The sequence below is a fragment of the Tauraco erythrolophus genome, chromosome 13 (assembly GCF_009769465.1).
Source record: "Tauraco erythrolophus isolate bTauEry1 chromosome 13, bTauEry1.pri, whole genome shotgun sequence".
In the NCBI taxonomy this organism is placed as follows: Eukaryota; Metazoa; Chordata; class Aves; order Musophagiformes; family Musophagidae; genus Tauraco; species Tauraco erythrolophus.
This window is the reverse complement of record NC_141477.1, coordinates 8,544,850-8,568,460: the sequence shown is the minus strand read 5'-3', so window position 1 is coordinate 8,568,460 and position 23,611 is coordinate 8,544,850. Positions and strand designations below refer to the sequence as shown.

General features: G+C 40.7%; 1 protein-coding gene across 1 annotated transcript; it reads left to right on the top strand.

The window, feature by feature from the left end:
- The first annotated feature begins 323 nt into the window (after window positions 1-323).
- Window positions 324-20,061, top strand: HPRT1 (hypoxanthine phosphoribosyltransferase 1). Its single transcript, XM_086619562.1, has 9 exons — window positions 324-370; window positions 2,409-2,515; window positions 3,998-4,181; window positions 9,681-9,746; window positions 10,733-10,750; window positions 13,061-13,143; window positions 15,447-15,493; window positions 17,707-17,783; window positions 18,425-20,061. The coding sequence occupies exons 1-9, from the start codon at window positions 344-346 to the stop codon at window positions 18,470-18,472; spliced, it is 657 nt and encodes a 218-aa protein (XP_086475688.1). The 5' UTR covers window positions 324-343; the 3' UTR covers window positions 18,473-20,061.
- Window positions 20,062-23,611: the final 3,550 nt, after the last annotated feature.

Below are 23,611 nucleotides of genomic sequence, written 5' to 3'. Positions count from 1 at the left end.
AGAAGGCCTCGGCCAGGAGACGGAACCCGCCCCGTACCTCGGGGGCAGCCGGGGCTGAGGGCGGCTCTCCACGCCTCTGAGGCGGTGGCTGCCGGCAGGGCCGCCCCATCCCCATCCCCGTCCCCGTCCCCGTCCCCGTCCCCATCCCCGTCCCCAGCCGCCGCCGCTGCAGACCGCCAGCCGCGGGAGAGGGCGGTAGCGCCGCGGCCATGTTGAGGGCGGGGAGCGGGGAGGCGGCGCCGGGGCCGCTGCGGGGCGCGGCGCCTCCCCGTTCCTCGCCGCCCGCCGCCGCCGCCGCTCCTCCTCGCCGCCCGCAGCCGCCGCCGGCGGGCCGCCCCGCTCCATGGCGACCCCCAGCCCCTGCATCGTGGTGAGTGCGGCCCCCGGCGCCGCCACGGCCCCTCTCCGCGGGGAAGGCTGCCCGCCGCCGCTGCGCGGGGCCGGGGGCTGCCGGGGGCAGCTCCCGCGTTGCCGCCGCCGGCTGAGGACGGGGGGGGTCCCGCCGGCCCCGCGAAATCCCGGTGATCCGTGAGGCAGCGGGGCGGGCGGCGGGGGGGGATGGTGTCCCTCAGCGGCGGCAACCGCCGCCCCGCGGAGTCACCTTGAGGGGAGCCCCGGCCTTCCGGCGCCGGGCACGGGGCTCCCTCCGCCGCCCCCTTCCCCCAGCGGCGCTGGGGCTGCCGTGCCCCGTCCCGCCGGCGGGCAGCGCGGAGGCGGTTCGCGGTGTGGGGAGGATTTCAGCGCTGGGGACGGCGTCGGGAGCCGGAGCTGCCGCCGCAGAGGCGAAGGTGAAACAACTTCCCAGCGGCTGCGAGCCCGGCGCGGTACAACTTCCTATTCCTGTTGCTTCTCGTAGCGCGGCTCCGGAGGCACCGGGGCGGCCGCGGGAGCCGGGAGCGCCGTGCCGGCCGCTGAAATGTTTGCGTTAGGCTGTGTTTTTGGAGGAAGAGCATTCGGGGGATATTTTTTTGCGTCATCGCTGTATCTGCTAAGGCTCTTACATATTGATTTTTTTTTTTTTTTTTTAAGCCGGTGCCGGGTGCTCATGTAATACATGTGGTGTCTTACGGGTGAGAGCTGCGCCTCTAAATCCCTGCAGTCGGTAAAAAAACAGATAAAATCCGTAGGAAGGGCCCGTTTCCTACCAAATGCAGAAAGAAAGGTTCAGCAGACGCGCTGGATGTAACGATGGGCCTGAACGACAGGAAAACAGCGCGTGTTTCGGGAGGGAGCTGTCTTACTACTTAAAATAGCAGCCCGCTCTGGATTGCAGGGACCTGATTCCCGAGCCGGGTGCGTTGAGAGCTCATCCAGGGTCCGCTTTGGGCGGGAGGGTCAAGTACTAATGAAATTTCCCATGTGGAATACTCATTAGGGGTCACACAACAAAGAAAACATGTCATCACTTGGCTGATGACAGGCCAGGTAAGTGCTTCCTTGGGTACAAAAATAACTGTCCTGCAAGGGCAGCAGTAGCCAAAATGGAAGCTTAAAGTGCCTGCCCTGGTGAACTGTCAGTAGTAAACTTTGGTTTTCCCTCTGAAATTCGTAACTTCATTTTACACGTAGTAGTATTCAGCCACTTAACCAGAGAGTGAAGTAATTAAAAACCACATTGTCGCTTTCAAGTTGCAGCAGGGTTGAGGCTCCGGGAAGGCTATTCTTGATGCTATCGCGACAGGATGCCTGAACCTCAGCAGTGTTTGGTATAATTATATACTTATGCTAATCCCTTGTCCTAATTAATATACACTTGCTGATATTGCAGGCTGTTTCATACAGGGAATATTCCCATGCAGAACAGGTTGCAGAAATAGAGCTTTAATTTCAGATTCAGAAAGATCTTGAACCTCTGCAGCTTGCAGATGGTGGTCTGAGAGGGCTTGCTTTACAGCAACGGAACTTGTCATGCTCATGTAGCTGTTTTGTCTTGTCCCGAAAACTGGCTCCTGTGTTTTGTTGTGATTTGGTGTTTGGAAGGTGTCCATGTCAAAACCTCTGCTTGCTTAATTGCAAATGCAGGTTTTGCATTACACTAGGAAAATCAAAGGTGTTAGAAAGCTCCTTGACTATTTTCTTAATGGAATACAGAGATTCGTTGAGGTGTAGTAGTTTCATTTTCCCACTTTCCAATGTAGGAGAATGTCGTTAGGACTTAATTTCTTCCCCACATTGTACCGCACAAGAGCTCGTGGTATTTCAAGCAACTCTTGTGACCTGTAGGTTCTGTTAGATTACACTTTATGCTGTGTTCAGTGTGACTAATGTTTTGTAAAGAGGGAAAGTAAGGTGATCCCGATGAGCATAATGGGTTCAATAGTTTACTGAATAACGCAAAGGACATGGAGTCTCTCAACACAGACTTTCTATAAGGCTTTGTAGAAATCTCAACCTTATTTCCTTTTCAGATTGGCGATGATGAACAAGGCTATGACCTGGACTTGTTCTGCATACCTAAACATTATGCAGATGATTTGGAAAAAGTCTATATTCCTCATGGGCTCATCATGGACAGGTTGGTTTGACTTCAGACAGTACACTGCTCCAGCTGATTCCACGACACTGGAATAAACAATCTTCCGGTGATAGTTTTGCTGCTTGGTGACTGCCTAAATAGATTACATTTAATTAGAGACTAAGAAGTACAAGTGCTAATTAACTCTTTCTTGTTTGGCTTCTAAGAGTTTGTACATTTGCAGTTATGCTGTTGTTTGGAAATTTGTTGTAATTCTCAAGCGAAATTTTGTGGTACGTAGCAATCTACGACTTTCTTTCCAGCTTTTCTTTGATGTTTTACCTTCTTAAAGCTTAATTAGAAGATGTTATTTGTTGTGCCAATTCAGTCTGAAAACAATTGTAGTCTCTTGCATTTCCTAGGATATTAATAAAAATAAACTATTAATTGTGTCATCTTAGACTTTCTCTCGTTTGTATGGTAGAGAAGTAATACCCAACTTTCTTCTACCTTCTGGAATGACATTAGCCTCTGTAAATACCAATCTGTCACTTCTGTGGTTGCTGAAATCCGTGATGTGCTGTGGAAGTTTTACCTTGTGTGATCACAAATGGGTGCATAAGCCTATAAGGCTTTTTTGTTTTACTTTGTGGTTGATAGTTGCTAATTCCCTTTAAGAAAATGAACAACAAATTCAGTGGAGGAGTTGTTGGAGACACACAGCCGTTTAAGAGTGGTGCTGGGTGGATCTACCTGGAGGTGTTGTAGAAATGCATCTAGATTTTGCCTGGTGCTGTTTGATTAGATACAGTCAACATTCCTATATATATTTTTTTTTAATGTTGTAAAAACCTTTGCACTGGAAGTCCATATAGAGGAAAAAAATGGACAAAGTACATGTCATTAAGTAGTTGAGGAAAAGTTTATAATGATAGGCATTCTCTGAGAAACCTGCTGTCAGCTGACACATGATAAATACATACCATGCTTTCTAAAATAAATTGCAAGATAAATTTAGAAACAGTGATTGCAGAAAAACGGTGCAGTGTTCTCTTGCTCTGCATCTTGGTATTGCATTTTGCGGTTAGGACAAATTTCTGGTGTTCTAGCTTGGCAAATAAAGATAAGCTCTTTAGTTTACAATTTGACAACTTTCCTGCTCCTCAGTTAGTGAGTTAGTACTGCCTTTTTGGTTGTGTTAGCTTATGTTGCACTTTGCATGGAACTTGAACGTGTCTTTGGGAGGAGAAAATATACCTTCACGTCACATCTGAAAGTGAAACAGCTTCAGGGTATTAAGGTTTGCTTTGGCTGAGTGTGACGTATGAAAACAAAGGTGTTTGGCAGTGCAACTGTTAGATTAACATTGAAAATCAAAGCTTTGTTGACCGATAATGTGTAAAAGTGACTGAAGTGGTAGACAAATATTTCTAAGGAAATGTGTTTCCAGGTTTGATGCGTCTATTTGCCACTGCTGCTAGCAGTATAAAATAGTGAGCAAATGAAATGTGTTACAACTGACTTTTCCTTGATTTCCTATAGGACGGAGAGGCTGGCACGAGAAATTATGAAGGGCATGGGAGGACACCACATTGTAGCACTCTGTGTACTCAAGGGTGGCTATAAATTTTTTGCTGATTTATTAGACTACATCAAAGCACTGAACAGAAACAGTGACAAATCAATCCCCATGACTGTCGACTTCATTAGGTTGAAGAGTTACTGTGTAAGTATCTCTGCCATACTGTGCAATTTTTATATAAACTTGACTAACTTCAGATTATTAACAGAGGTGGTTTAATATTGTTACTGCCAGAATGTGCTAATATTAAACTAATAATTAAGGGAATTAGAGTCACAAGCTAATTTACACTTTCTCTATCTTATTATATAATGTTTTTTCTTAGACCTCGATATCTCCGCAGCCCAGTAAAATCCTTATGCAGAACAGAGAGACTCTTTCCATGTCCTTTACTTGTTAAACAGTTTCCTGTCTGCCCTCTACCCCATTTCTAAAGCTGTAGTTCCAGAATAATACAGAGGATTCTCCTACAACTATGGTTAGAAAAATTTAATTCTAAGGATCTTTGTGTAGCTTCGACATTATTCATTGGACAGGAAGGCTTGAAAGCTGCAAAAACTGTTAAACTCGAGTTCCTTATCTCATCTTTTGTTTGACTCAACCAAACAATGAACAAAATTAGTTGTATTTGGCCGTGAGTAAATACTGGATTCGTAAATCTGGATTAATGAATATGGCACTGCCTTTTCAAGACTAGGCATAGGTTGCCTTGGGTTTACATTTTTGGAAAATAATTGGTTTTCATTCTGAACACAAGGATTTAACGAAGGATTTAACTCTATAGGGAAATTGAACATTTTGTAACGTGGGGTAACGGTGTGTTTTATAGAAGGAAGCGCAGGTTATGTTGTGCAGGTCAAAGGAAGAAGCAGATGTATGTTAGTACTGTATGCTTCCTGACCTATCGACAGCCTAGTTTTGTGTTTTCAGAGTGGTATTTGTGATTTTTTCCGTAAGACCATCTATAGCATGGAAATAATTACATTTTTTTTTTGTTTCAGTTTAGAGTGTTTGAATAAATTGTTTTGTAAGGCTATGCTGTTAGTTCTGTCTCAGCAAGTTTGTATTCAAGTCAGCAGTATAGGCTGCTTGTCACAGTTGTAGATGAGTACCTATGCCAGTAGAAAAAAACAGGGATTACTAAATTGGAAACTCCACCTCATCCTTAATTTCATTCAACTGTGAAACCAGAGGTGGAGTTATTTGCAGAGTTAGTTTGGACTGTTGAAGTACATAATAAATTCATGATTGCTGTTGAGGAATCTGTTAACATTTCCCAGTGAAGCCCAGAACTGTGTGGGGCTTTGGTCAGGTCTGTTTGCAGGGCGAGCGGCCCTGGCTGCCTGAGGCATACACACGGCCGGCCATCCAGGGGTTACCTGGAAACCACGTTCACGTTTGCTGAACACGAGGCAGTAATTTAGCTGTGGTCTTTAACAGAAAGGCTAAACTGGGCAGAAGGTTTGTTACAGCCTTTGGTTGTGTCTCACAAGACACTCTCTCTCTTTGTGCGCCGTGTTTAAATCAGTGGGCGAGAGCCGTTTGACAGCCTTTCCTTCCACTCCCCCCCAAAGATCCAGGCTTCTGCCACCACTCTAGTTAACCACTAAGTCACCGTGCCTGTATATTCTGCCTGTAAAAGCCACAACAGAAAGCCGAGTGTCTCTGTTACAGGATTATATGTTAAAGAATAGGAAATGATGACTCCCACCTTTTTTTTTTTTTTGTGAGGAAATTGTGTTTCTTCTGCTTTCTTCAAGGAACTCTTCCAATAGCTTACTTCGTTTGTTTAAAAAGCAATGTGAAGACTACACCCTTTCGCTTTCTCCACTTTCTGACTAACTCAGAAAAAACTATTGGAGAAGCAGTTTGAAACACCTGAAAAAAAACCTCTGTTAAAAACAAGGCTGCCTTATAATATGCATGTTTTCTTTGCTATACTGGTGTGCTAGCCATGCTTTGGTTCATTTCTTTCCTACAGCTGCTTTTGTTTATTACTCCCCAGAACTACAGTGCCATGGTATTAATAGGGAGTGAGCAGCAAAATAAGTTTTATGGAAATTAAAAGCCTGTTTTTGTAGTAAAAATGCGTAGATGAAGAGAGAAGTGGAGAAGTTTAGACCGAAAGCTGTCTAAGCAGAGTGTTTTCCTTGAGGTGTTGCCTTCAGGGTTTTTAGTTTTGTCAGCTAATTCTATAAAAGAATGTTTTCTTGTTTTAGATGAGTGAGGAGCTGTTACCTGATGCCTTCGCTACAGTATTTATGAGCGTTTCATTTCTGTGGACTCTCTTGGGTGGTTATTAATATCCAGATTTATGTCCCTTAGATTGCATAACTTGATTGACTGGATAAGATTGTCCTAACATGAACATCTGTGACAGATTGACTAGGTCTTCTGTCATTAATAGTGTCAGAATGCTAAATCTGCTCTGTAGTTTTTGTTGGTGCTTTACTAGGTGGAGGGATCTGCCTTTAGAGATGTGAAAGCCATCACAGACTGTAACGGACAGCTGGAAGTCGAGCTAGCTCTCTTGCTGCTGTCTTTGGATGCGATTACTAGATCGTGCTGCCTGCCTTTATAGGCTGGATAAAAGATGTTAAAAATACCCTGGTCGCATAAACAAAGCAGCTGAACTTGTGTAGCGGTTCTGAAATGAATGTAATTGAGGCTCTATTCTTGTTTCGAACCGATCATTTAATATTTACAAGCATATGGGGGCTCTTTGTGTTGCAATGCAAAGTTCATACTGTTCTGCACTCAAAAATAATTCTCTAAGAATACTGACATGATCAAGCTGTGATTAAACTTTTCTCGTAACTCCAGCTTTCCGAGTCCTTACAGATGAATTCTAATGATCTGGCAAGCTGTTAGGAAATGGAAGGTAGCGCTTGTGAACATACCCAGATCTCGCTATTCTTGACAGACAGTTTATTTTGTTTGTGCTACAAGGAGAGTGGCTTTTCACCAGTCTCCTGCATTTAAACTTGGGAATGAGCAAACGTTGCTTATGTAGTCGTGAAGGGCAGCCAAAAGACAATGGATGTGTTATACTTGTCACTTGGGAAAATAGGGATTTTCAGTGGAGTATGTGGTAAACTCTCATTAGGCTGGTCACGGCAGTGTTCCGAAAGATCTCTGTTAACCAAGCCTTACAGCAAATACTGTAACGAACTTAAAATGCCTTTTGAAAAGGTGATCTTGGAGTCACTTGAGTCAGGAGTTACGATCCCATAAAGCATTATCGTTTTCCAGCAGTGACGATGGGGAGGCAGTGAAAACGGATCTAAACAGTAAAACTCTTATGTGTTAAACCACAAAGCATTAAAGTCTTACCAGGACTGAAATCAGAAATAATGCTCCTGAAGATAATTAAAACATTGCTTAATTATTAAACAAAGTTCTTTCCAATGGAAATCTGGTTACAACCAGTGTCGGAAATTCTTTAACTGTTTTTTATCCTTTAATTGCTTAGGAACTTCTGCATAGGAATGCCAATTTGTATGCCAATGAATATCCGTGTTTTGTGTTAAAAAGTGTAGCAACTTGTACGGTTTGTGGTGGGAAGGAGAGTTTCTGGAGGTTAGATTGTTTTTTCTCTGCTGATCGTCATATTTAATATGCATAATCCAAAGGTTTACAGTAACCTACAGTTTTGTGGTGTTCTTGTTTGAGTATAATGTGTTGCTTTGTAGCCAGACAGAAAGAACATCAGGAACCTGATCTGCATATTCCAAGGAGTACGAGTCTGTCATCTATGCATATAGTTTTGATAGAACAAACACCTGTAACATCTTCTCTGTCGTCATTTTGTGAGGAATGATATTTTTTTTACATCCTTCCTTGGAAGGAGGATGAAATCCTATTACGTAGGAACAGATAAAGAGAGAATCCAGTAACATAAACAAGGAAAAATTTGAAGAAGCTGCCATTTAAGATAATTTTAAGATAGGGTGAACACGGGAAATGTCCTTTAGCTTTATGAGTACAGTGCTTAACTGAATCACATTTTCGTGGTTGATCTAGCCAGTATCTCAGGCATTCAGTAGCAGTGTGTATATCCACTGGGTCAAGCAGCAATCATTTTGGACACCTTTTTTTTTTTCTTTTTTGACTATTTCAACATAGTAACATTAACGCTATTCAGTTTAGTTATTGTTTGTGCTGTTACGGGAGCACTGAAACAGTTGACTATTTTAATAATCAAAAAAGAATGTGCCTTATGGTAATGAACCATGGCACTTCAGTGTAATTTCAAAGTGATACAACTCAAACTGACGTTTTCTTTAAAACACATGGGTAAGACTGAAAAGATACTTTTTCTAATAATTTACTTTTTTTTAAAAAAAAAGTTGTGTCTTAGGAATCTTAAAAGCAAAGTGGACTTATTGTCTGGTTTTACATACCCAGAGCTGTCAGTGCTTTTTATCCTGGATCATTGACATCACTGTCCAAAGGATTTGAATAAGTTTTCTCTTTACTATCATCCCAGAGTTACTGATTGTGTACTTGGTGTGTGCCCCTCTCAGATCATCTGTTTCCCCTTTTTTGTGATAACGTTTCTAGTTTTTGCCTGCAAGTCGTAAAGCATGAGTATCTGTCTTCACATGGCTGTAAAAACAGGAAGCTGTGCGTGACTGTCTCTGTTCCCTTGTGGTCCCCTCTCCATTGCATCTGTCATTTCTGGGAATGTTTCAGTTTTGGGAAGAAACTGCTGTTTTGCTACGTGTCTGCGTAGTTGCGCAGCATGCTTGGGCTTCAAGGTGCAGCAGCAAAACGCTGCTGTTTTTCTAAAGGGAAGATATGTGGTAACGAGCTGCGAGAATAAAGTTTGATAAGTGATATTAACCTTTGGCTGAAATTATTAAATTGTAGGGGAATGCCATCATCCGTAAGTAGTACAGTAATAAGCGTATTGCATCTAATACGAACTATGAGACACTGTCAAGGGGTAAAGTCAGTTGAATGACTTTCGTTCCACTGAGCAGCTGGTTTTAACTTTCTTATATAACAGTTCATTTATGTTTGTATCAAAGTTTAGTTTTACTGAAGCAAAATGCTGTGTTGTAGTGATGGTGTACCAATGTTGCTGTTCAATTACTATAAAAAGTAATCTGATTTGTTACTGATACTTGTTGTAAACTAGGCAAACATGAACTTTTATGGCTATTTTTGTAGCTTGTATTTCTAAATATTAATATGTGCCTTGCTTGCTGGCTATTCTTGTTGGTTTTATGATTGCTTATTCTTATTCAAAGAGAAAGTCTTTCTAAAGCATTAAAGTTTAGAATGTAAATTACCAGCTATATAGCAGCATGCAGCTTGGAAACTGAAGTGCTTTTTGTCTTATTTCCATATCTGTAGGGAATGCATGGCAAATCGTATCTTTTTAGATACATATGTATATATAATGGTCGTAGATGAGGGGTGGTGCCTGCATTTATGCAGATTTTTTGTCAGACAGTCTAATCTGAAATAGCATCTTTGAATTTGATCACTTGTGATTTCTTAGTTAATAGAGAGTTGGTGCTGCGTTTCTGAAAGCGTTAACATTCACTGGTTATGTACTTCACAGTTTTGATATTTACTGGAAGAAGAAATTACTTTAAGTCCGGTAATACTAATGCTCACCCTCCTCTTTCTTAGAATGATCAGTCAACTGGAGATATAAAAGTCATTGGTGGAGATGACCTCTCAACCTTGACTGGAAAGGTATGGCTCTTTGTATGTTTAAAAACAAACAAACAAACCCTCTAAAGAACCCACATACCTGCTTTAAGTCTGCTCTTTTATTCTGTGAAGATTACAGAGCTCCAAACAAAGGAAAACGGAAGAGTTTCATTTAAATATTTGCCACTGCGTAATAGGAGAGTAGATAAGGTCCACCAAAGCATTCGGTTTAGTCTGAACTTAACAAAAAAAACCCCTATCCTCCGTCTTCAGTGTCCGCAAAGTTTTAGGCTGTTGGTTTTTTTTGCAGTGCCTGAGAAGAATAATCTTGTGGGGGTTGTTGTCCACAAACTACCTTTAAAAGAGGGCAGCATTATTTATTTGCTGTATTGGTGTTTCACTGAAGTAGTGATAGGAATTCATATTGTCGAGATGTGTGATGTGCAGCCCAGGTTAGAAACGGAGGTTCCAGTTACAGGCAGTGACGAGAGAGGGAAATGGGATGATGTAAATGGGGAATTGCTTCTCTCCAGTGACTCTATGGAGATCATTGAGCCAGATGTCTGAGGTTAAAGCATCAGTGTCATCCTGCCTCTGCACATTACTTTCCCCTTTTCCTTCCACATATGTGATCCTTAAGGCATGTATGTCACAGCTCAATGTAGAGGGTGTAGGTGTGACAGAATTGTCCGTGTCTGTATTGTATGACATTATTTGCTTTGGAAGGATACGAATTGTATAGACTCTCTTTTGCGTATATCTAGAATTCTCAAAGTCTAAATTATTTAAAGACCACTTTGCACTCAGCATGAGACTGTGAGAATCTCATTGCCAGCTAATTGTTATTAGCTGTACACTATATACATAGAATACGCTGTTACATATGTAAACATACGTAAGTGGTGGTACAGATACTGAACTGCAATGAAAATAAGTTATAGAGATTAATATATATAAGAAATGGCATATTCTATAGATATTAATGTTTTTCTTTTTTTTTTTTCCTTTCTTCTTTTTCTTCCCGCCAGAATGTTTTGATTGTAGAAGTAAGTATTACATTTCGCTTTGAAGTTCTAATGTGTGACTGGTAAAATAGTTCTAATAAAAGTTGTTCTTAAGCCAGAAAACCTACAGTTTCTGGTTTCAAGGCTTCCAGCTTCTGATTTCAGGCCTGAATTTTGCGAGTGGGCTCTTGAATTCGAAATGGTCTGTGTTTTGAATTCTCAAACTGAATTCAACTGCCAAATTTAACAAGGAAAATATCAATGTAAAATCGTTTGCATTTACTTTCAGCTTTCTGGGATTCTCTCAATTCTAAAGTGTTGTTTATATAGATTTTATTTTATTTTAAAATTTTAAAAAGTAGCCTGAACAAAGTGATATTAAGCATATTGTGTTCTGGGTTTATAACAGCAAGCCAGGAAATTGAACTGCAGGGTTAGAAGGAGGTTCCTAGTAGGAATATCCTAAAATAGGTGAAAAACAGATCTAAGCCAAATGCCCCTGTGTATAATTTGTTTTGAGAATAGTGACATAGCTAATTCCTAATTAGCATTTTGCAGTTGCTAAATTCCCATTCCTCTGTCTTGTCATGGTTCTTTGGATGATATTAGGTACAGTGCACTTCAGTTTGATTTCCTAGTAGGTACTGTTGCTTAATTCTTGCTTTCGTATCTCTTTCTTGATGGACAGTGTTGCTTATGTTCAGTAAGTATGGCTTTGACAAAGGATGTTCTCGAGTAAGATTGCCAATTTCAGGATAGGGAAGCAGCAGCAGTAGACGGGAAAAATGGACGTGCAATCTAATAATGTCTTAAGGCTCTAAAGAATGGAAATGGCTTGTTTGTAAGCAAAGAAACAGCTATGGCAGCTGATTCAGCAGCCAAAGGGATGGATCTTTCCTCTCATAAATTGTGAGTTTTAGGTTTTTATTTCTTTGTTTTGTTTTTTTTTTTTAATTTGAGAAGGTTATATTATTCCACAGGAAGCACATTTAGTTCCAAAACTCCTCCTAAAATAGTGTGTATACAGCAGTCATCTGTGTGACCAGTGGTGTCCTTTGAAGTATGTTTTGCTTCAGATAGGCAGATGCATTTAATTATGTATCTGCTCCATTTCAGATGAATGTATGTCTTTAAAGTCCCAGACAGCTAACTAGGTTAGTTTCTCGTTTGTTCCATGAATCATCTATCCAATGATTTGTCTTATATGTTGTTAGATGTGAACCCTTTTACCGATGGCTGTTTTAACTGTCGAACAATAAAAATGCACGTTTATTGCAGGTTCAATATCTTGTGCACCACTAGGCTTTTCTGTACAGCATCCCTTTAATGTGCAAAAAAAATTGGAACAAAACGGAGATTCATCTCCAGTAAACAGATAATGACATAATAAAAATCAGTAATAGGTTCTATTTTTATTTTACAGTATGGAAGTAGCTACTTATGTTTGTTCACCAACTTTTATTTTTATCTATATCTTTAACTTTCCTTGAGTTTACAACACGTTTAAAAGCATGAAGTGTTAAAGATGGTATAGCTGATGGGTATTCTGTTGAGGTTTTTGTTTGATTTTTATTTTAATGGGGAGTCATGGGAAAGTAAGCTGAAACAGGACATTGCTGCTTCTGTGTTATCTACCTCCTTCCCTTCAAATAGACTCGATTTCAGGCCAGAGTAAGGACTGTCCCTCTCAAGATTGTGTGATTATTTCAGTCCAGGTGAGGAGTCCATTTCTAATGCTTCAGTTGTAAGCCATGTAGTCTTTTTTCTGCTCATATGTGCAGTGGATGGGATTAAAATGATGTGTCAAAATTAATTTTAGTGTGTTTAAGTATAGACTTTAGAACTGCATCCAGATATTCCCAGTGCAATTTCTTTGGCTATTTCTTGGATCTGTAATGTAAATTACACTCCTTTTTCTTTAATTGCAGTAATGGGTTGTTCTGACTATTTTCCCTTCTTACTTTTCTTTCTGTTGGATACATCTGTCTCTGTAACTGAGCTCAACAGCAAGACTAATGTTACTCTCATGATATTTGAATTAAAACATTGTTTGTCTGATAGCTGCAAGGAGCACAAGCCATAAAATCTCCAAAAGGAGCCAAGGTCGAGGTTCAGTAACTGCTTTCAAAGTCATAGTTACTGCAACAATTAACTATTGTCAATGTGTGTGATCACTTTACGGAGTATAGTTGCATAAACACAACATTATGTTACATGTCGCTGTATTTGATTACAAACAGTATTTTGGCATATTTTCATGCTGTTATGGATGAGCAATTTTTGTGGTAGAAACTTGAAAATGCTACTCTGAAATGTTTAATATTCTTTCTTACTTGAGATTTTTACTTTCAGGATATAATTGATACTGGTAAAACAATGAAAACGTTGCTGTCTCTACTGAAGCAGTACAATCCAAAGATGGTGAAAGTAGCCAGGTAAATTTTTAATGATGAATATTTATGCTGTATTTCGCCTTAAGAGAAGGACGCACAGTGAAGTAAAAGAGGAAAAAAAAAAAAAAGATAGAATACATTTCCATGGAAGAGAAATGTGAAGGAACATTTCTGCAGGAGTCATAGGAGTCATATATGATGCGATTTGTGTAAGCTCCAAAAGCACTTTTGCTTGTTATGAGAACAGACGTTCGTTAAGGCTGGCGGAAGCACTGTTCGTTCCAGTCTTATTGCTGGAAGCATTTCAGTGCTTCAGAAGAGGACGGCTTGTGCATGCCTGGTACCTGTCTTGCCTTCTCATATTATGGTAAGGTTTGTGGGGTTTTACCACTGAAGTCCAGGTTAGGCTTAGAACTATATGAAAGAATTTAGAATTTGGGGCTTAAAAAAAATACCCTTTCAAGTTGGTAGAGGTATTTTCAACACAAATTTAGTTCATAAACGTAGACTTTTACTAGGGATGGGGATTAAAAAAATCAGCGGATGTTACTTACGTATCTGTAGCACCTATCCAAACATGTTTGTTTCTGCTTGCACTGTCTGCAACTTCAGTATACTGCAGTGGTGTACCTGTGCAATGGAGGCCTTTAAGTTTGCCTTGTTTAATTGTAGAATTAAATTAGTTTGCACACTAATATTATTGTTTGTGTAGTGTGCATAGTGCAGCTGAGCTTTAGAGGTCATTCTGTGAGAGTCACCCAGCCATATGCTCTTCCAGGCTTTTCTACTTAGTTACATCTTTACTCAATTAGTTTCAAAACATTTTGTAATTAAATAACTTACAACTAACAAGAAATGTTGAGGATAATGTTAGATTATTAACTGATATCAACATTCTTCCTACTTCTTTTTAAATTGCATCTTTTACGCTGCTATGCTGGGGTTGTGTGTTTTGCAATAAAAGCATAATGATTGCTGAGGATTAGAGATAAAGCAGAGCTGTGTGTAATATCTAATCAGTTGTGTTGCCATAACAATGTCAAAGCAGTTGTTAGACGTATGAGAACAGCTCTTCCTGCTGACAATGTAGAGGCAACCTGCTCAAGGTGAGGTTGTTTAGGATTTCTCTCTGGCTGGATCAAGTGTGCCAAATTTTAGACATTTGTCACTGAATAGTGCCCTAACACTGCAGTGTACATTGTGAATATAATATAGTATGAGCAAAGTCCAGTTTCCTGTTGTTTAAACCTGTTGCAGTAATTTGGGTCTGCCAGAGACCTTAGCAGGTAAACATGATCAATCTAGATAGACTTAAGTGTAATGTTCTTAGTTACTTCCCTTGCCAGTCTTCCTTTTTTTTTTTAATTTTCTTTCTTTCTGACAATTAAGCAGGGAGATGTGAATTAATGCTAATACGATTTTAGGTTTCTTTGATCAAATCCTACATCAATTCTCAAAAATTAAGCCTTATAACTGGAAGTTTCAGTAACTGTCTAAAATTGAAACTGTGACTCTGGCAAATGAAGCCCCACCTTCAGAGGTGATCCAGGAGGGAAGGAGGTCTGTGCTTAATGCATAGAGTTACGCTGACCTCTGTCTTTACATTCAGCCTTCGACCACCTTTTTTTTTTTTTCCTCCCAAAGTCCCTGTATCTCAAAGACAAATGTCAGGCCTGTAGAGTTGTCTTTTAAGAGGTAGAAGTGCTCAACTGAATAAATGAAACTAGCAGTCGCATTTCTCTCTACTACAATACCCCCAACTCTGTATCTCCATGCTTTTTACACCTCTGACTATCAATTCTGGCAAAGTGGAGCTGGTTCGCATCACCTGATCCTCAGAACCAATTACATTTTCTTTATGGGGGTAATTAGTACTGCCAGTGGAAGACAGTTGAGGACGTGTTGCACAAGTGCAATTGAGGTAGCATTTAAGCAGCTGAACCTTTGCTTCATAATATTAAAGCTTTTGAAGAGAGCTCCATTGGTCTGGCCAGATCCCAAGTCTTTACTTATAAGCTAAACTGCGCCTGAAGTTCCTAACACACGTAAAACCCCTTTAAGTCACTTTTCACAATGAAAATCATTCAGGTCAGTATCTCCTAGCCTCTTTCTTGTAGACCTGTTAGTTATCCTTTAGGCTGTGAACCATTCACGATTCTAGGAAGTTTTGATTTTGTCATGATCAGCTGCACCTGCAAATAAAAAAATAGTTTAAAATATGTGTAGTTGTGCTTTCGGTTATGCACATTTAGGCCAAATTCAGCTTGTCTGTCATCAAAACAGTCTGATGTATTTGTACCTGGTGCTTTTCCATGTTTCAGTTTTACATTGCTTTTATTTGACAGTTTGTTGGTAAAAAGAACTCCTCGAAGTGTGGGATATCGTCCAGACTGTAAGTGACTTTTTGGCAGACATTATTAATTTTAGTATGTTAATGTATTGTGTACCCTTTGGTCAAAGTCCCAGGATGTTCCAGGTATGTTTTCACTAATGATTCTTGAATGATTTTTTTTTCCTTATTTAGGGAATTTAAGTATTTGAAATGTATTTTGACAGCGTTAATCTGTATTTGGTCTGGTCCTTTTTCTTAACTTTTGGTAACATTTTACTGTATGAAAAGCAAACTTTGATATTTTGGTCCAGGTTACAGCCTTTTCATAAGCAAATTCTCCCAGCTTGCATGTAATCAAATGTTTTGGTCAGGAGAGTCTGCTGGATTCACTTTTGACACTTTTGGGAGTGATTTGAGTGTGTAAACCTAGCCACCTCATGCCATTTGGATGTCCCCAGGAATGTAGGAGGACTATGTGGGGTAGGGCTGATAAAAGTTTACAGTGATAAGATGCCTGAATTGGCACAAAACTGGTTATGTGTAGGCATCGGAATTACTCCCATCTTGTCTTCACCTGTCTGTCTCAAGACCATGATGAAAAGAACAGGATCCAGAGCAGACAGTGGTACCAGAGTGACAGCTCCTCCTACCTTGCGAAGGGCTGTGTGTTTTAACCCCGTTCCAGAAGATAAATTTCTGATAATCTGGACTAGATACTTTCACTATGAAAGTGGGGTGAATTTAGCAGCAGAATCACATCCTCTTACTCCTTCTTTCCAAGGTTGTACAGTATTCTGGAACTGAAATTTTTCAATGCTTCAAAAGCTTAATTGAGGTGCTCCCCTCAGTCGAGGATGCCCCTCATTCCTGAGATCTCATTATAGGCTTAGCTGAGTTAATGGTCTGCCTTTTGAGCATCTTGCAGCAGATGACTTGTTTTGCCATCTGTCCACAGAGACAACCTGTTCAGTGCAGGACACGTGAGCTCTGAAAGAAGAGACAACAAGGCAGTAACGGCGGGGCCTCTCTTTTATCCTGGTGTAATGAGGCCAACTGGAAGCTAAACATTGCCTTAATTTTTCCAAAAATGCACACAACCTTTCCTTTGAATTATATGATTTATCTCCCTGTTTTCCTGACAAGGCCTAGTTGTAGCCAAGGAGAGAAAAACAACACAGCTTTTGTGCGCTCAGGAGTCTTTCATTATAGCATGAGGGGAGAAAGCATTTGGAAATTTTATATTACTTTATGTTTGATATAATTTTATATTTTTGGTTGGTTTATAGTGTGTGTGGACGGGTTGGATTGCTGCTACTTGACCACCTGCTAAGTGTCCTGTCTCTTTAGACCACCTGTGGAATAGCTGATGTGCTCTTTTTAGGCAGCTTCTCTGGGAGAAGAAAAAAACAGTACAACTCAACAAAAGCCCGCACCTGTTTCTGAAACCTGCAGGTGACTCCATGAAGAACAGAGTGCCCTTTGCTCTCCTCTGTTCTCTATACCAGGGGATCAGGATCTAAGCAGAGCTGTCCTGCAGTCATAGCATGTTCCTGCGTATCACGTCATGGCTTGCGAGTCGCAGGAGTGGGATTCACCTGGGCAGTTACTCAAAGGCAAAGGATTGATTTCCTTGCAGGAACTGTGGTTCTGATGCTCACATTATTCTGTGCTGCTCTCCCGGCCCTTTACTGGACTTGCACACCTGTAGTTTGGAAGGAGCTGACAGCTGAACCTGCCTACTCGTTACGCTCTCGGGTACCTTTCCTGCAGCCCTACCCGAGGTGCAGGTCCAGCTCCCAGAGGTGCTGCCTTTTGGGGGAACTGGTGAGGGTGGCTTGTGCTGTGCCCACCAGTTCCATTGCTTTTGCGCTAGCACATCGAACATGCAGGCAGGGAAGTATCAGCTCTTTTTCTGTGTATGTACAAAGTTGCAGGAAATTTTCAGGGAATTTTACGTTCTGATAATAATACCCTGTCTGCAGCTTTAAGTGCTTCCATTCATTTCTTGCAGACTGCATGCTAGCACCACGCTGCTGCGTGGGAACCCAATAAATACATCTATTTAATTTTGCTTTAATTGATGAAATAAATCAACAAAGTAAGTTAAAATTTTAAAATTACTCAAATATTAATCTGATGGTACTTGAGTGGAAGAAATAAAATGAGTCAGAACACGTACATATCTATAAAATTGCAGAGTGCCTCTGTAAAAAGGTCTAGTGAACTCTAGCAAGTTCTTTTCTAACATACTGGTGACTTACGGTCTTTTTCAGTTGTTGGATTTGAAGTGCCAGACAAATTTGTTGTGGGATACGCCCTAGACTACAATGAATACTTCAGAGATTTGAACGTAAGTAATTTTTCCCGTATGTTTTTGCCCATTTAAAACTAAGGAGGAGGAAGGAAGGGAAATCTCCTCACATCACTCTCCCTTCTCTGTAAATCATGCCTCGTGTGCAAATCTGTTCGTTGGTGATGCAACGATGAGAGCAAACCCTAGAGCAGCAGGACAGCGTTTTGGAGCTCTTAAGAAACTAAAAATTATTTTGCTACACGCAGGATAGAGGCTACGCATCTCCTGTAAGCTTTGAAATAATGTGAAGTTGGTTTAAAGTTTCTTATCTTACCAGATGTCTACAACAAATAAATGAATTTGTTTAGTTATGTAAGAATTAGAGAAGAGAGACCTTGGAAGTTAAAAGGTGTTCACTTTTTATTGTAGATGATTACTTCTTCATCTGGGTCTCACCAACCTTATATCAGACATTGGGTGGGATAATTAGAGGGAGGAGAAAGAAGGCAATGTTGAGATTTTTGGACGAAAGAAGGCTTAAGTTGTTCTGTGAAAACAGTATCACAAGATTCTTTCATACTGAAATGTGTATAGCATGCATATATTTTTTTCAGAAGCACATTATTGAATACATATGTAAAACATTGGTCTCTTACATTACTTTTCTAACAGGAGCTTTTCATTTTCTTTTGTTTCAGCATATCTGTGTGATCAGTGAGACGGGGAAGCAGAAGTACAAAGCGTGAAAGCATAGTTCAAGTGCTATGACAACAAAGCTTTGAAATGTTTTGTTTACTGAGTCCTATCTTTCACAGGCTTCAACTCTGGTACACCAGCTAAAATTATAGAATGCCCCAGCCCCATTGTCATATGCTTACTGTAATTTATTGCATGTACAATATAAGATCTCGTCTTGTTCATTTATATTTTAGAAATGTAAGCAACTAGTGCAATTCTGCACTCTTTATTTTGATTTGCACTATGACTCTACCGACTATTGCTGCCCCTGGTTGGGTTGTGCTGTTTGTGAGCTCCAGAGTTTAACTCTTGCAGTGGTAAATTGCTTAAACCTCATCAAGCCAGAACTGAAATAGTTCAAGTACTGTAAATGTAAAACATTTTATGATAGGGAAGTCTATTAGTAATATTTTTAAAATCTGTAATTTAAGTTTTATATTTTAATGCACAAATTGTGATTGTGATTAATGGATAGTTGCACCTTTGGGTGTTATAAAGCATGAGGAGCAGCCAGTTACAGTATCTGTAATCTCCAGGGAGTCATTCAGATCTCCTGGAGTTGCCTTATTGCTGTAAAGGAAGTCTAAATGAAAAATGTCTTTTTTGTTTGTTTGTTTGTTTGTTTTTTTAAAGGAGATGGAATGACAGAACAGAATGTTTAGAATCTAGTTTTAGTTGAGCTGCCTGTTTCTGTTAGTTTTTTTTTCTTTAAAAATATCCATCAGCCAGTGGAATTGCCTTTTAAATTTAAACAATTTTAATATATTTCTGAAAAAGTATTGTAATGTTTACTTTATAAGATCTACAAAACAAAGTACTTTAAATAAAGGCTGTCTCTTTAAAATAAGCCCCATAAATCTATGCCACTCATTCTGTATATTAAAGTGTTCTTGAAATTCTCTTCTCAGCAATATTTTTCATAAGTGTTTCTGACAGTGAAGGCAGACTCTCCAGTTGTTGAGCTTTTGGTTAACATAATCCTGTCTACAAGAGAGATGATAAAGTGCTGAGGGAAAATATTGAAACATTTGCATATTCCATAACCAGAGAAAATGGTTTAAGCACTGTCCTTTGTTCCGTTTTGGCAAAAATGAAGAGTGGAGATTGTATGTTCATTAAACTTAATACACGTGGGGAAAAAAAACCAAACAAACCACAACCATTTTGTAAGTAATCATTTGGGTTTGTTTCTTTAACACCTCCGTTCGTGAAGAGTTTAATTCTAACCGTGGCAGCCCCTCTCACACCTTGTCCTGTGCCATGCTTTTCGGTCCCTTAGCTTACCCGGTGCGTGTACTTCTGCGTGTGGATTCTTCCACTGTGCGCTCGGATTTAACACTGCTCAGTGCTTAATACACATGGAAGTTTTTGCCAGCCTGCTTTGACAGATTTTTCTGTGGTTTTGAAGTTCCAGTCATCTTTCTGTACTTAGTCCTAAGTATTGCACATTGTTGTCCGTCCATGGTGTGCTCTGTTGCAACTGTAGTAGTTAGTTGCAGACCAAAAATATGAATAATTTACACGATGTAATTTAGATGAAATGACCGCAATGTGTAGGAGATCGATTTGTAAATCACAATTCTCATTTTAACAAATACTAGAATATTCATCGTGATTATACTATCTTTTTGCAATGTTATAGTTAATGTTCCAAAGAGCTTTTTTTTTCTAAATGCACTACAAAGACTGATTGTATTTCTCGATGCCCTAAATCACGTTTGTGTGTATGCCTTTTCGAGAACCTGTACTGTCCCTGGGACGACTCGTTGCAAGATACGTGATACGTCTCCAAGAAGAGGAAACACAAAAGCAACATAGAGAAACATAAACTCACATGAGAATTGTTACATCCATTGAAGTTTTCACTAGTTCTGGCTGAACTTAAGGTCTAATCTCAAAAAGTAGTGTTTTCTTCAACCTTCTTAATAGTTCCTACTTCACCATGTGTTTTAAAATAAATTAAAGGCTTCTGGAGATTGCACTAGAGAGGTGACAAACTACCTATTGACACATGAAAACAATGAGAACTGATCATGTTCACCGTCTTTTAGGACTAAACCTCTAAATTACTTTGTCCTGAAATGTTTTCCTGTCATGGTTAAGACTGTTATTAAAATGCTGTGATTAGGGAAAGGGAGGAGAGGTGGAGTTAAACCATAGCTGGAGTGGGGAAATTACTGGTCTGTTGGGGTAGGAGTTGCAGCTGCATGGACACGTGCACGTGGTGTAGTCGCAGAAGAGCTTTGGGAAGATACTCTTGAGCTACACTGACCCCAGGAGTGATGCTGCAGGATCACAGGTCTGCCTTCTAACAAACCTCGCCTGTATCTGATAGAAAAGGTCAATATTTTTTTAAAAAAAATAATTTTACTGAATGTTCCTTCATTTCAAATGCTGGGGAACAGGCACTTTTTTTTTTTTTTTGTACTTCCTTCCCATAGGCACTTGTCAGATGAAGTTTATCACCACAGAGGGATTCCTGTGAAAATTGTTGAGAGAAAAAGTTACCCGCTCTGTTGTCCTTGCTAGAGCAGCTCTAACGTACCGCAGCCTTTTACAGCACCTGCAGGAAGATAAATTTGTACTTGAAAACAAGTTGAAAATGCGATCGTTACTTTTTATTCAGTAATTTTCGTTGAAAGACTAGGGTTTTAGTCACACCTTTGCAAGTTAAATGCAAACTTTATGCAAGCCAGGCATATATTGTTAAAACATTATGAAAGCACAGAGAAAAATCTTGTATTTCAACATTTATGTGGCATTTGAAATTCATTATAGTTCCACATTTTATGAATCACAAATGTGTGCTGGAAAAATAATTTTGAATATTTATAGGCTTTAATATAGTGTCTCGCCCCATGACGTCTGGCATTTCTGTACATTTTGATAAAGTCTCGCCTGCCACAGACCACTGATGCTGCCTGGCTCCATACTGCAGATGTGTAGCTCTGGTTTGGAGTATTCACTCTTCTTGCTTGAAATCCATGCTGATCAGAATCCAAAGTGCTCTAGACAGAGCTGGGAGATGCGGTTAAAAGTCTTTATGTGACCTGAGCTGGCAGTTCACTTCGGGTGGTGAATCCTGGTTTTGAAAATTGAGACAAATAAGGATCTTTAAGTTGCCTTGAAATTGTATATCCTGGCTGATTAAACGGTGGTGATGTTTCGTTGTCTATTATGCTCTGAAAGTCCTGTCAAGCGTGCGTGAACCCAGCAGTGAGGATCTCACACCACTTCCAGGGAGCTGGTCACTCCTGATTTGTTGAAGGACCTTGTTCCTACCATGTCTGCCTGCCTTTAATTCCCATTCAGGTTGCACCTTGTGAGATCAGCCCCGAACTGTATGCAGGTGCCTCTATAAGCAAATGAGATATCACAGTAGTATTTTATTTTTTTCCTTTTTTTTTCTCTTCTCTTTTTTTTTTTCTTTTTGTACTGTTTAAGGACTTGAAATTTACTTAATTTCACAAGCAGATGTAGTTTGATGACTACTTTGATGGGGAAATTGCTTCCTAGGTCTGTAAAGATGCCAGTACCCAGTAAGGTGGTAGTCATTGCAGACGCCAAGGTGAGGAGAATATGGCTGGAAAAGCACAAGGATTCAGCACGACGGAAGAACTGGCAGTGAGAATATGGGAAGCTGAGAAAAAGGATCATGCTAGCAACTGCCAAGTGATAAAAGGCTGGTGCAAGGTGTGTGTTGGGGATAGACTTGAACGGCTGCAAGGCTTTCCTCCAGGCTGTTCTGCTCCGGTAAAACGACGACTGGTGAATCGAAACAGAAGGTGGAAGTCCTTACAGAACCAGGTAGGAGAGGCAGGTCTGTGGTGGTGAGTAAACCAAGCTGCAGGTAGATTAACCTGTTGCAGTAAGAGGCTGGTATTCATCTAACGAGTGATTATTGGTGGCATCTTTATTCTTTCTCCCACTATAACTAGAAAGGGACCCAACCCTCTTGTGGCTTCTGCGTATCTCCAGGATGCCTATAGCAAATCACTGTGTGTGTTAAGCTACATCTTGGGGCACTGGTGGTGGTGGGGAGTGTCCCAGACAGCCTGTGCCCTCCTACAGCTGGTGATCCCCCAGCCCCTGCCCCTCACAAGTGTAGGCAGGAAAATACCCGAATAGATAATCTCTGTGTGTATAAAAAAGGAACTAGCAATTAAATAAGGAACCAGCTATTTTCAGCTCCAGTCCCGGCTCTGTTAGGTGGGCTTCTTACAGCTGGGTAGCTCGTCCCTGCCCAATTTACAATCCTGAAATCTCAGGAGCACCGGTGGGACTGCTACACCATTGCTTTTGGAAGACTTAGACAAAACTTAGTTCTCCCACAATGTTTTGCTACATGTGGCAGCAGAGTAACCCTCTGTATTTCACCCGTTCCCACCCTGCCACTGTAAGCACTGTGTGTCCCCATCGATTCCGCATGGCAGAGCGTGCCAATACCCTGTATGTTGTGCCGTGGCTGTGGATGCTGGCGTGGGGCTGGGTTTGCTCCTCAAGCCCCAGTGTCCACCGGGAAGGCCAGCACAGCCGGCATGCAGCTTGCAAAGCAGCTGGCACAGGGTTTGCCATAAGCACTAGGTGTTGGCTTAGCTGTCCTTGATTTCAGAGAGGGATAAAATCCTTTTCCCTGGGAACAGACTCTCTGGGTATTGAAGAAACACGCTGCCTTTCCCGCGCTTTCTGCTGGGTAACCTGCAGGGGCCAGGAAGCGCCGAACCAGCGATGCCCATGCTTCACTTGCCTGTTTCCCATCTGAGGAGCTGGGATGTGATAAAGCCAGCCTTAAGGCAGGGAGGAGGAGGATAGAGAGGGAGGGCGTGCACTTTTAAATGCGCATGGCAGTGCCTTGATCAGGTCTTTTCTCCTCAGTTTTCTTTCTTGCCAATTTTTTTCCCTTCCATTCACAAAATGTGAAGTTCTCAATAGCAATCAGAGAATACAAAATACAAGGTAGAAATATCCTTTGCAGTATAAACTTCTTACACTTGCAATTAGAAAACCATCTTGTGCTTTCTAGTAAAGAATAACTATGTTAACCCCCTCTTGTCTGGCTGCATCTTCCACACCACCTAGTCCCCTGCCTGTCACCAGACCTTGCACTCACTTAAATAATTTCTTTTCAGTATGACGGGGAAGCTATT